The sequence below is a fragment of the Wyeomyia smithii genome, chromosome 3, assembly GCF_029784165.1.
Source record: "Wyeomyia smithii strain HCP4-BCI-WySm-NY-G18 chromosome 3, ASM2978416v1, whole genome shotgun sequence".
Taxonomy (NCBI): domain Eukaryota; kingdom Metazoa; phylum Arthropoda; class Insecta; order Diptera; family Culicidae; genus Wyeomyia; species Wyeomyia smithii.
The window spans coordinates 22,205,934-22,218,439 of NC_073696.1; the positions used below are offsets into that span (position 1 = coordinate 22,205,934).

Genomic DNA, 12,506 nt, shown 5'->3' on the forward strand with positions numbered 1-12,506 from the left:
AATAATACAACAGATCCCAAGCATGTAGTAAATAAAAAAAAAAATGTTTAAAATAATCATGACAAATTTCCCGGTTTAGTATTGAAATTCCCGGCTATTTCCCGGTTCATTTCCAAATTCCCGGATATTTCCCGGTACGCTGGCCACCCTGTCAGTTATCAAAAAGTGATAAACATTTTTTTGTTTTCTATGTAATAATACACTGAGAGAAAAGCACTTAAGAATTTCATAAGTTTTAACTTATAAACATGCATAATTTTGATTTCATTAGACCCTTATGGATTGCATATCAAGCTTATAAATTTCATAAGTGTACTTAGGGATTTTTATATAAACGTTATGTGCATCCCATACGCGTAACTTATGATTTTCATAAACGGCAAAATTGTGAAAATTCCATAGTCATATCTTATAAAATCTGCTAAATGGCAGACCAGAATTGTTGATTTATGCACCGTCAGATAAGTGTTAGAAGTTTTTGGATAAAGCTAAGCTGAAATTTGCACAGCTGGTGAGAATTGGAGCAAAAAAAAACTGTAAGTACCTCTTTTCAAATCCTATAGGTATACCATTACATAAGGTCATCTATGTTTATTCTAGCAACTATTAAATCTTGTGATCGTTAAAAAGGACAACGCTGACGACATTCGGCAAGAGGAATCAAAGGTGAACTTGTTTCCCGAATTTGGTTCTCCGTTTACTTGTACTCTTAACTATATATTTGTAAAATTTGCGAGTGAAAAATAAGTAAGAACTACTGTAAAAAAGTTTTTTTTAACAAAACATGTTAACATACTAGTATTCTGTATTTCATGGCAGCAATTATGAATTTCATGGCAGCAGTATTATGAATTTCATGGCAGCAATTATAAGCTTTATAACATTAAACTAATGTTAATCATATCAATCTGTTCATGAAATTCATATTGGAAAGTTATGATTTTGATATGTCTGTTCTTATAACATGCATACCTACGGCCAATAAATTTTATAAGTATGATTTATGAAAATCGTTAGCAGCCGAGAACAAAATTTCTCCTCCAATTCATAAGCCAAACTTATGACTTTTATGAGGAATCCTTGTGGCGCAAAATCATACGAGGTTGTTATGGAACTCAATAGTTGTTTTCTTTGCGTGTAGAATGCGAAAGTGCCATGTTCCTGGTTGCGGTAGGAGCCCATAAGAAAACAACGACAGATCCGTCGAAGCCGATACAGCAATTATCATTTCATCGCTTCCCAAAGAATGAGAAAAGAAGCCGAGCTTGGCTCAGGTTTTTCGGACAGTTGCCGAATACGGTCACAAAAAAATTTGTTTGTTTGTTCGGCGCATTTTGCTCCCGATGCATTCATATCTCCTGTTTTCACAACGCAGTATCGACGGATTCTAAAATGCTTTGGTAAGATTAGGATGTTTTCAATTGAAACAATCAATTGATATCTTGTGTATAGTGTTTTCTATTTTTGCCGCGAATGTGTGCCAAATCGAATCACTAAATCCTAACCATATTTCATGTTTTGCAGCATCTCCGTCTATTCGACGTACTTCGAAGCCTACGACAGCAATGTCATCAAATCAGTGCAACAAGGAAAATATGTATACATTAAAAAAGAAAAATTCCACAGAAAGTTCTATTATTGTTAATACAACATCCGATCCATGTCCGGATCAGTGTGTTACTCCTACGGAGGAAGTTTCTGATGTGCAGCTTGAAAATCAGACTTCACGCGGATATCTATCGGAATCAAGGAATTTGATTAGCAAGTACCAAATGGAAAATGAACTTTTTAAGACAAAAATCTTGAGGCTGGAAAAACTTAATGGAGATTTGCAGGATGTAGACCACTATCGCACTTTGCAAAAGGCTAGACACATGCTTTCGGGAAAGTATACAATCAATCAGATAAACATAATGCTAGGTACTAAGCAAAGGGCAGTTTGGACGGCCGAAGAACTCGCAAAAGGTACATTAGCAAACCAGCGCTGGACTATGTCGTTAAAAGTCTCAAATTTCCGTTGCCTTCAGTTAGCTTCCTAGAGCACCATGCAGCTAAAATAGATATGCGGCGTGGATTCTTCACAGAAATTTTTCAGTTGCTCAAAGCGAATGCAACGATCCGATCCGCGAGAGAGAAAATTTGTGTTTTTCTGTACGATGAAGTTTCTGTTTCTGAGTGCTATGAATATGATCAGAGGCACGATGATGTATTAGGACCTCATTCTAAAATGCAGGTAAGCTTTACTATAGTGGAACAAAAGATAAAATGTAAAACATTGAGTCGTATGTTAAATTCGTAGGAGATAATGATGCGTGGATTGTTTGCTTCTTGGAAACAACCAATTTTCGCTGACTTCGATGTTAACGTAACAATCGATCTGATAGACAAAGCGGTTCTTCTAGCCTGGGAGGCCGGCTATGAATGTGTAGCATGCGTATCAGATTGCGGCGGCTCTAACCAAGGAATATGGTCTAACGTTAACCTCGATGATGGACGCACTTATTTATTACACCCAGAGTCAGGAAACAAAATTCATTTATTTGCTGATGCTCCTCATGTTTTGAAATTGGTTCGCAGTTTGTTGTTTGATAACGGATTTCGACTGGCTGATAACACTTTCCTTCCCACACTTGATCATGACCGATTTCATCCTCTATGGCAACTTGTGACGAAAGAGCAAACTGAAATTACAAGCACTTTTTTTCTACGAGAAGACCATTTGAATGTACAGGGTAGTCAGCGCCAGAACGTTGCATGGGCTGCTAAAGTTTTGTCCCGAAAATGCGGAGTTGCCCTTCAACGAAATGTTGGAACTACACAAGCAAGAAACCTAGCTGATTTCATTACTGTCAATGATTGGTTCGACGTGTTCAACTCAAGAACATTAAATGTTTCACAATTTTTGAAGAAACCGTATAAACATCGAGAAGAACAGGATCGGGCTTTAGACAAAATGTTTCAACTTATGAAAACATCTATACCTGGAAGAAAAATTAAATTACAGGTAAATTATCGCTTAATAAATAAAAATAACCAGCTCAATATTATTTCTTCGCAGATGTTCCAGCGTGCTATAATGATGTCAATCATTTCACTGCGGAATTTGTACAGTGACATGCATCAAAGATTCAGCATAGACTTCATTGTGACGGCGAAATTGAACCAGGATGCGTTAGAAAATTTATATTCCCTGATACGCTGTCGTGGAGGAGGATATGACCACCCCACACCAATGAATGCACTGCGTCGTCTTCGTGTGATTATGTTGGGAAAAAACATACCTGTGACATCCTCTGGACAGAATGCTTTTGACAAATGTGGTGAGGAGTTTGCCATTTTGTTGTAGAACAACTTTTTCTTCTATCTACAAATATAAAATAGTTAGATACTTAATGTCATCGAAAATTTGGGTTACCCTATATTTTGATATTTTTTCTACAAGCGCTTTAGCATATGTAATAACTTTGTTGGACATTTTTTTTCCCAAATTTTGCTATCGAGCTCTACATCCAAATTTCCCCTAAAATTCGGTTTCTGGACCATTGTGCAGTGTTATAGCGTGTATATCTGGATTACTGTCATACACTGAGGTCGCTTTTTACGCGGATTCCGGAATTTACGCGGCACGTATCCCCCGTGTGAAAAGCGACTTTAGTGTATTTGGATTTTTCCAGATTTTTGACTACGTGCCATACAAGCCTCAAACTCGTCAGATTTTTGACAACCAAGTAGGTTTTTTTTCAGCATTTACGGGAATGAAGCTTTACACATGTTGAGCATTCAGCTTGAATATCTGCCTGTGATGTAGGCCTCTTTGAGTTACATCTATGGCATACCGCATATGCCTGTTACAGAAGTCGAGAAGACTCAATTCAACCATGTATTTCAAACGTGACGAATTGGTCGTTGAAGCTTTGAAAAACGACTTAGTACTTTAATGCAAAAAACCTCTTCGACATGTCCCAATCTTTGATCGTTTCGTTACTCCTTTCAAACGTCTCTGATTGATGTATGTTAAATTTATGACCAAAATGCACTGGCTAATACCATATTGCCCTAATTCCTTATTTGTTCATTCCTGTAGCTAATTTTTTTCAGTAAGGAAATTTACAATCTTGTGCTCACAATAATAAGGATACAAAAATAAACGGAGAGCGGGGGCCTAGTGTGGTTGGTAACGTCTCCGCCAACCACGCTCGACGCCTGGGTTCGAATCCCACCGCCGACATAGGTGTCGATGGTTGTGAGGTGGCGTGATCCACTCACAACCAACCCAACTGGTCTAGATTCAATCCTAGCCGACACCGGGAGATTTTCTGAGGCGAAAAATCTCTGGGATTACGTCTTCCATCGCATGTCCGTTAATAAACGGGTCGTGAGTTAGGGTCCTGGGTGTGGAGTCGCCTCCCTGGGCGTCGGTGATTGGCCACAACAGTGGCGAAACTAGACCGACGGAAAATAAGCGAGAATAAAAAAAAAAAAAAAGGAATATAGATTTATGAAATCGATCCTATAAAATACTTAAGTTGCTAAAAAGATTCATTTTTTATATTCGGATATGAGTATTATGTTTCTGCTGCATTCCGTCGGGACGCTGCAACATTGAAAAGTTTCTTTCTTTGATTTGTCATCATTCGTTTATTATACCATTTGTGAATTATCAAGTTTGGGTAGTACATGTAATATGTTGTGATATATGTTTGTAATATTTCTTTCTTAGAATAGAGATAAAATAGTTCACCGCCACCGGAACACGAATGAATGCGCGCGTACAGGGAACTTTAGGATCGAATAAGAAGCTGCAAGTTGTATAAAAAATTACTCCGTCATCTTTTTTTCTTTTGTTGTCAAACTATTAACAACTAATCCTAAAATTAACAGTAGGTCAAATAAAAAGTATAGGAAAAATAAATTCCTTTCATTGGGTATATCCTCTTCACTTTCTTGCAAGTCAAGAATGTTAAAAATAGTAGTAACACGAATACTTACTAAGAGAAAGCGTAACGATTCACGGGTTACGTTCTTGTTCCTTTCACGATCAACGTTTTCACGTGCGTGAAAATGATGGAAAATAATGCTTTGTTTGCTGGCATTGGAGGTTTTTGCGAAACATGAATACGACGCGCACTCACCTTTTGTCTCTTCATAGCACTGGATTCGTTTACAGGAAGTACAGCTTCTTTTCCAGCAAGTTGCTCGGTGCCTGGTGCAAAAACTGTGCCACCAGGAAGGATAGTTTGTGTGCGTACTGGCACACTGCTGGGACTCGCGTCGTACCAGACCAATTGTAATACAAGTGGCACTGTTTGTACGACAACATTTGCAGATGATCAATCTTCAAGCCTGAGGTATCAAAGATAACGTTGTAAGCCGTTGGCGAAACGGTACCCTGCCGGACCGACTGGGACACCAGATAAAAATCGGTTCTACGAAGAAAAAGAACAAATGTTATTTTTATCTATAAAAGGTATTTTAAACTCTATTTAATTTACCTTTCCGGGAGGGTAACAATATCATCAACTACCGTACCGGGTCGTGGATTTTGTCGGCGGTCGAAAAAGCGCGTGTTGATACGCTTGTTTACAATGAAGAATGTCAACAGAACTTCTTGATCAATTCCGGCTGACTTGTAAATCTGGTTAAGCTTATCTACAATCGATTTGACTTCGTGTTCGTAGACGTAGTGCAGCTGTCCTTCACCGACACCGTCTCGGTAGAATATAATACGTTTGGGTAATTCCCCAAATTCTTTACGATACTCGTTCAATGCTTTTACGGTATTGATGGGAAGATAGTTGGAAATTTCCTCTCCGTGCGTGTGTTGACTGACCGTGGAGAAGAACTTGGGTGTACCCTTGTTGTCGTGATCTAGAGTGGCAACCATCGCTCCGAAGGACTTCGTCTTATCCTTGGCATCGTGGCATACGTCGAAACCGATAGTCATCAGACCATTGAGTGGAATCTTTACCTTCCACGGAACCCCGCCAAGTTTACAATTCATTTGAATCACGACCTTCGTAGCAACCGACATCAGTGTTCGCACGTTGCCACCTTTCGGGGTGATTGTTTTTTGAACCATCACCTGTGTTGGGATGGCCCGGTCAACGCAACATTTCTTCTTGATGGCGGTGTAGCGATCGGCCTTATTGTTGGACACGACACACATTATCATCTGTGGGTCTTTGTTCAAAATGTTGTCCAGAGTTCGCACATACGTGCCAGGATTATCATCAGGAATAGGTACAATTTCACAATTACTAATTTCAAATCGCATACCGCGGGCCGCTTGGATCATACAGCCGAGGAAATCGTTTGCCTCACGAGTAGCCCGATTCGGTACCACTAGGTACCAGCGCGTCAAACGTACTGTCGCGAACATAGGATTGTTCCGGAAATGCGCGGTCCAATCGGCCTGTTCACCAGCTTGGACTCCACTGGAAAGTAGAATTTTTAGCTTATTAGTAGATAATCATATTTTAATGGACATATGACATACTTTGCGGTTGTTGAGAAGAATATCATTTCTTGCGGCAGCAATCGTCCAGGAAGTTCAACCAAGCGCCTGTCCAGTTCCATCTGCCAAGTTTTGAACACTTCCGTGCTCTCCGGTGATGTCTGCAAACGACGGTTGAACGTTTCCAGTCGTTCGATGCGACGATCTGGATTAAGACGGGTGTGATCTGCCATAGCACGCATCATTCTGAATAAAAATATGATGTAATTTTTGTGTCTGCAGAAGTTTTCTTCAAAACCTACCTGAAATCTGTACGCATTTGATCTGTCAATCCAGTCATTTGACAAAGTTCAGGAACCAGTGCCATCAGTTCACAACCTCCAGCACGGAGATCTCGCTTTTTGGCTCGTGACAACAGCATAGGTTGGTGCGGGTCTCGAATGCGAATGTTATACTTGGTTTTGTAATATTCCAGGAACGACGTTTTGCCGTTTTTGGTATCGAAGGTACTCTCGGGAGTCGTTTCGAATGTAACGTCATTGATGGTGTACGTTTTGTTATTATACCCGGTGAGAACGACAACGCCCAAAACGGCTCGCTTGAACGAGTCCTTATAGTTTCGGTCGTGTTTTTGGCAATCGCGTAAAATGTCATAACAGGTTTGCATTCGCATAGTCTTGTGAGCGATTTCACAGCAAACCAAAATATCTTGCTCGTGCTGACGAATACTAGTAATATAACCAGGCCACAGTTCAATCTGGTACTCACGAATGGAAATTTTCGCCGCAGCGTCAAACAAATTTCGTCCTACGAGCTGTAGATTCAAACCAGCCATCGCTCGACGGAGAATCAAGTTGAGAACTTGAATACCAGTTTCGTTGGTCATATCAACCGTACCAGTGTGAACGATGCGCAACTGATAAATATCACCAGTGCGCTCATGGCGAGATTGCAGTGTAAGCTGATCGCTTCGTAACTTGTTGACCATAAACAGCTGAGTGCCGTCGAACAGAAATCCTCCAAAGATTTTTTTATGTTCATTCACCAGTCCCTGCATGAGACGTGAGCTAGCGCATTGTGGCGAAAAGTCAATCCGATACTGATACAAAGTCCACTCGATGTGTTTGAGTAGTTTAAAATAATTACTGTGTAGCTGCAGGGGTTGTCCAGTAGTACCGTGCTTGGAAGGTGCATCTATGGCACGCGTTCGCAGTGTGTCACCAATGGTACGCCGTCCGCGCATGGCTCCTCGACTGGTGCCTGCGGCTCCGCTACCACTGGTGCCAGCACCGTTCCCGTTTCCATTTCCACCAGTAGAGCTTCCTCCATGCCGGCCGGCGCTTGAATCTCGGTGAACTGAAGCTCGTCCCTCACCTCCGCCTGGTTGACCCCACGCTGGACGAGGCTACATATAAAGGGAACTGTCATGTGTGGTTCAGTAAATTTTCACTATATCTTTACTTACACCTTGTCCAGGTATGCCAACACCACTACCACGGACTGGAACCTGACCGCGACCTTCACGGGACTCATGGGAAGAGCTACTCACCGCATAGCCACGCGCTCTAGCGCGTGCCTGAGAATGACGATCAGTCATAATTCTGAAATATTGTGTACCTATTAGTTATCAGTATCGAAACAGATTAAAATTATTTTCTAAAAATACAAAGCCGGTTGATACAATTTTTCGCTGTTTTTTATATAAAAAGTATCTAATTCATTAATTTTCCAAACTTGTTTTTTTTTCTAACAAAATTTCATTTATTTACTATCACCGGAAAGAAAATAAACACATTCAGCACGCTAAGTGCTATATCTCTTTCATGTAAAGACCATTACTATCTCATATCGATCGGTAATAAAGTCGTTCCTCTCTTTTCCGCTTTACCATGAGGAGAGCAGTTAGCAATCAGCAGAAAAAAAGGGTAAAACTAGCAATGGAGGAAACACGGGAATCAAAGCCGGTTCCATTAGCGTCGCCTTAAAACGAAACAAATCGCACCAGAAGACTGATTTCCAGGTGGCAAACATTGCCGAAACACAGATGCTTACCTGCACTATCACTTTCTGCACTTTTCCAGATATTTACGATGGAGTCGGTGGTGGAAATCAAGTTGAAATTTTTTTTCACTGCAAGCGAAAATGTGCTTGCGTCGTGCACACACGGACCGAAACACGAAATACGTGCGACTCGTTTGAAGTTTAAAACGGTAATGCGAAAAACGAGACAAAAAGACCAGCAAGCGAGACGGTATGTCAAACGCGGTAAACGCCGCTGAGCGCGAGCCGAGCCGGTGATCTTTTACGCGGTAATATGTGTGAGAGCGTGACATGGCAGAGGTGCCAGATGTAGTTAAAAATATTTGAAACTGCTCGAAATTTAAAAATGTTTCCTATAAATTCGAAAGAAAGTCGATTTGCTTTTCGAAACTTGGTTATTTTGTTCTTGTAAGACAAAAAAAAAAAAAACTCATACACAAACTTTGTTTAATGTGCTTTTAACCAGGGGAATATAAACGTTAAAATTTCGCCTACCAATCGTGAATTCATCACGGCGTCGATATTTCATTTCAAATGCTTATGAAAACCACCTTATTCATTGGAGGCGCACATTGTACCAAAAACAAACGTTGAGTTATTGTTTTTTCATCTATGAGGTTATTTAATCGAGAATGAGTCTACTGACAATTGGGTTGTTGAACTATTCACGGATTTCTGATTTTTATATATCAGCTGAGAGAGTGTTATTTCCTGACCAAAACGTGATTTTCAAAAATTTTTATATCATTGTCCTTCGATTTTTAAATGAAGAATAAAAATCGCTCCAAATCGCTACAATGACAGTTGGTTTATGGACGAACTGCCATTTTAGCCATTTCGAACTGTTTTATTTCGTGATTCAAGAATTGAAGGACAACGATTGAAATTTTTTTAAAATTACGTTTTGCTTAAAAAGCAGCTCTTTCAGATGATGTGAAAAACTGAAATAGCTAAACAACCCAATTATGGAACATCTACTCTATTTCAGTTGTTTTAAGGCAAACCAACAAAAAAGTGGGTACCAGAATCGTACCAGAAACAATGAGTGGTAGATGAAAAATGTACGGAGTTTGACAGCCATACGATCCCCTTGCTTTTAACCAGTTTAAACACATGTGAAGATAAAAAATCTTAATTATTTATCACTGCTCGTGAGCCACAGCTGTCTAAAAGAGCCTGTACACTCAAAAATCTTTACTTAAACATCCATGCAACTATATTGCACCATTCAAGCTAGCGATGCTACGAAGCATAAAATCGATCTACTTCATCATATAAATTCACAATCAACAGAACTACCATGCATACGATTAAAATGTTCGCTTACAAACAAAATAGACACCCTCACAAGAGCCATAAGTGCAGATTTGTTTGCACAGAGCAAAGTTTTGTAACGTGCTGTAACGTATTTGTTTGCACTTTCTTAGCGATGAAAAATAAGAGTCTGGTAATCTCGTAAACAAAAAACGGACAGTCAACGTGCGAAAGTGTAGTTCTGTTAGTCATCGCAAAAGTAAAAACTATCACGACATTAAAAACGTTTACCTTTTTATTGTAACCATAAAAAGCACGGTATTTTTACTGTAAGCTGGCAAACGATTGTTGTCATTACCATGTTTTAACAACGTTTTTTTGTTGTATCTACCACCGACAATAATTTTACCATGAAAAACATTGTCAGTGATCTCTAAATGTATGGGAAAAAAGCCTGAAAAAATGCTGTTAAGATACATAACGACCCCCCTTTTTTCATGGTAAAAATGGCAAAAACGATGTTTTTTATTGTTCTGGACAATGATATTTAATGTGAAATTGATGTATTTACAATGAAAAACATAGTTAAATTATGGCATAACTATGTACAAATTCAGCAACTTTTAAGGTTTTTTTAATGTTAATTTTTTTCGTTTTTCGAACATTTAATCGATGGTTTCAGTTTTCGAGCAGATATTTTTGCGAAAAAATTTTTTCAACCAAAATCTGGCATCTCTGAGCTTAACGTACATGAAATCAGAGATGCTCATGTAGACACCGATTTTGGCTTGAGAGTTAAATGTAATGAAATATTTGCTCATGTTGAAAGGAAAACCCTGGGGAAAACCGATATGAATGAAAATAAACCTTTACGATTCCATGTGCAAATTGCAACTGATTTTATGCAGACTTTGGCAAACTTCCTTATAAAGTGTACCGATTTTCATAGATTAATTTATATAAGTTCGATTATTCGGAACTGAAATAAATCATTTTGAATTTTGACCTGTTATTGGAAATAGGTATTTGATTTGAAAAAAAAAACGGGCTTCTTTAAATTTGCAAAATGAAAAAATTAGGGCAGAGAGAAAATAGGACAGAGGTATGGTGTGATAGGGCCAAAAAGCAGTAGGTAGTCAGCTTGTTACAAATTGACACTGCAAAAATGCTACTTCTGAAAATCCATTAAATCGATTGAAATTCTTACTATCGATTTCCCAATATCCATAAATTCAGAAAGTATTGAATATTGTTTTGAAACTGAGCTTTCTAATAAGCTAGATGACAATTGAGAAAAAAAAAATCGTTGATTGCTCGTCAACACATAAAACGCTTCTTCCTGCGACATGTTGTAAGAGTTTTATCCTCTTATAACGATTTCATCAGTAATCCCAACTAAAAAACTAAAACACCCATAAAAAATCTAAATTTAAGAATTTTTTTTACTGATGGTTGTTGCAAAATAATTAAGTTGTGTTGTTGAACTTAAGGTACTGTTGAAAATTACTCAATCGAAGTTCAGTTTCCCAGCGGTACTGATTTGTTCTTGCCTCCTTTCTATTAACCGTTTAGACCATGTTTAGGCATCCCATCACCGTTTAATCGAAAAACCGATAGATTGTATATAAGAACAAGGTCGCATATCTCAAAGCGTCAAATTGAAATTTAAAAAGAATATCGACTAGAACCCAAAAAATACCTGTGAAAACATGGTTTGACCTAAATAGCAACTAACCGAGCGAGAGCTCTTTGTAACATTACCATCCCCAATTCACTGTAAACCTTGTTCGATTTTTATGTTCTTACGTTTCCACTTAATTGGATATAATAAACCTAAAAACTACGATTCACGAACAAAATCAAACAATATTCTTCCCTTTTGAAAACTCTTTTCTTTCGTTTTTTTCACATCGCATTTTACAAGAAAAAATAATCATACACCGGCTTATTCCTCTTCCTGTACTACGGTAGTCTTCTCCGAAACGTACAATCCATCCAAGAACTTACGGATATCCTTGTTTCGGACGGTGGTCGACTGTTGGATGAGAGCGGCAGACAGGGAAACGGCTTCGATGTCGTTACCTTCCAAAATCAGTTCGTCCTTCTGTTTCTGTGAGTTCACCACAGTAACACCGGGCTGCATCTTCACACGACGGATGTGCTTTTCACCGAGGAAATTACGGATTTCCACCAGGGAGTTGTTTTCGCTAATCACACAATTGATGGGGAAATGAGCATGTACAGCGCGCATCTTGTACTGGAATCCTTTCGTCACCCCTGAAATGTATGACATGAATTAGTGGTGGGATAACAAAATCAATTGGTCCTACTTACCCTTAATCATGTTCTCGATGTGCGAACACACGGTACGAACGGCAGCGATTTCCTTCTTGGATCCGAACCACTTCTCAACCATTAGCTTCTTTTTGGACACCTTGTAGACGTCCATAGAGAGATGCCGGAAGCTTTTGCTGAGCTTTCCGCGTGGCCCGAACACCGTCACAACACGGGCATGGACCTTGGCCGAAACACCCTTCGGGATGGTTACCGTTTGGTTCGAGTTGATTGTCCTCATTGTGAACTTACCTGAAAAAACAATTTCACTTAATTAACAATTTGTTTTGTCAACAACGGAACATCGCTCATTTCTATTTGCTGAGCCTTGCACTGGGATTAATTAAAATTTCTAACATTCAACTCAAAGCTAGATGTTTTGACAGCTAGCGGTATCGCCATGGGCCAAATAGGGTGAAAGAAT

The 12,506-nt window shown here is 39.1% G+C and overlaps 2 protein-coding genes across 3 annotated transcripts in view; both read right to left on the reverse strand.

Moving 5' to 3' along the window:
* Positions 1 to 4,806: 4,806 nt before the first annotated feature.
* LOC129730798 (protein aubergine) lies at positions 4,807 to 8,660 on the reverse strand. Its single transcript, XM_055690374.1, has 6 exons — positions 8,507 to 8,660; positions 7,920 to 8,055; positions 6,757 to 7,859; positions 6,497 to 6,700; positions 5,493 to 6,434; positions 4,807 to 5,426 (listed from the first exon to the last, which is right to left on the reverse strand). Exons 2-6 carry the CDS (start codon positions 8,049 to 8,051, stop codon positions 5,162 to 5,164), a joined length of 2,646 nt encoding a protein of 881 aa, XP_055546349.1. The 5' UTR covers positions 8,052 to 8,055; positions 8,507 to 8,660; the 3' UTR covers positions 4,807 to 5,161.
* Positions 8,661 to 11,617: 2,957 nt separating this feature from the next.
* Positions 11,618 to 12,506, reverse strand: part of LOC129727228 (60S ribosomal protein L9) — a 69,245-nt gene continuing 68,356 nt past the window's right edge. For both annotated transcript variants that reach the window (XM_055684815.1, XM_055684814.1), the window contains exons 2-3: positions 12,083 to 12,334; positions 11,618 to 12,025 (exon numbers count right to left, since the gene is read on the reverse strand). In XM_055684815.1, coding sequence (XP_055540790.1) covers positions 11,694 to 12,025; positions 12,083 to 12,323 — 573 coding nt within the window. In that variant the 5' untranslated portion in view covers positions 12,324 to 12,334 and the 3' untranslated portion in view covers positions 11,618 to 11,693. The remainder of the gene's footprint in view (positions 12,026 to 12,082; positions 12,335 to 12,506) is intronic.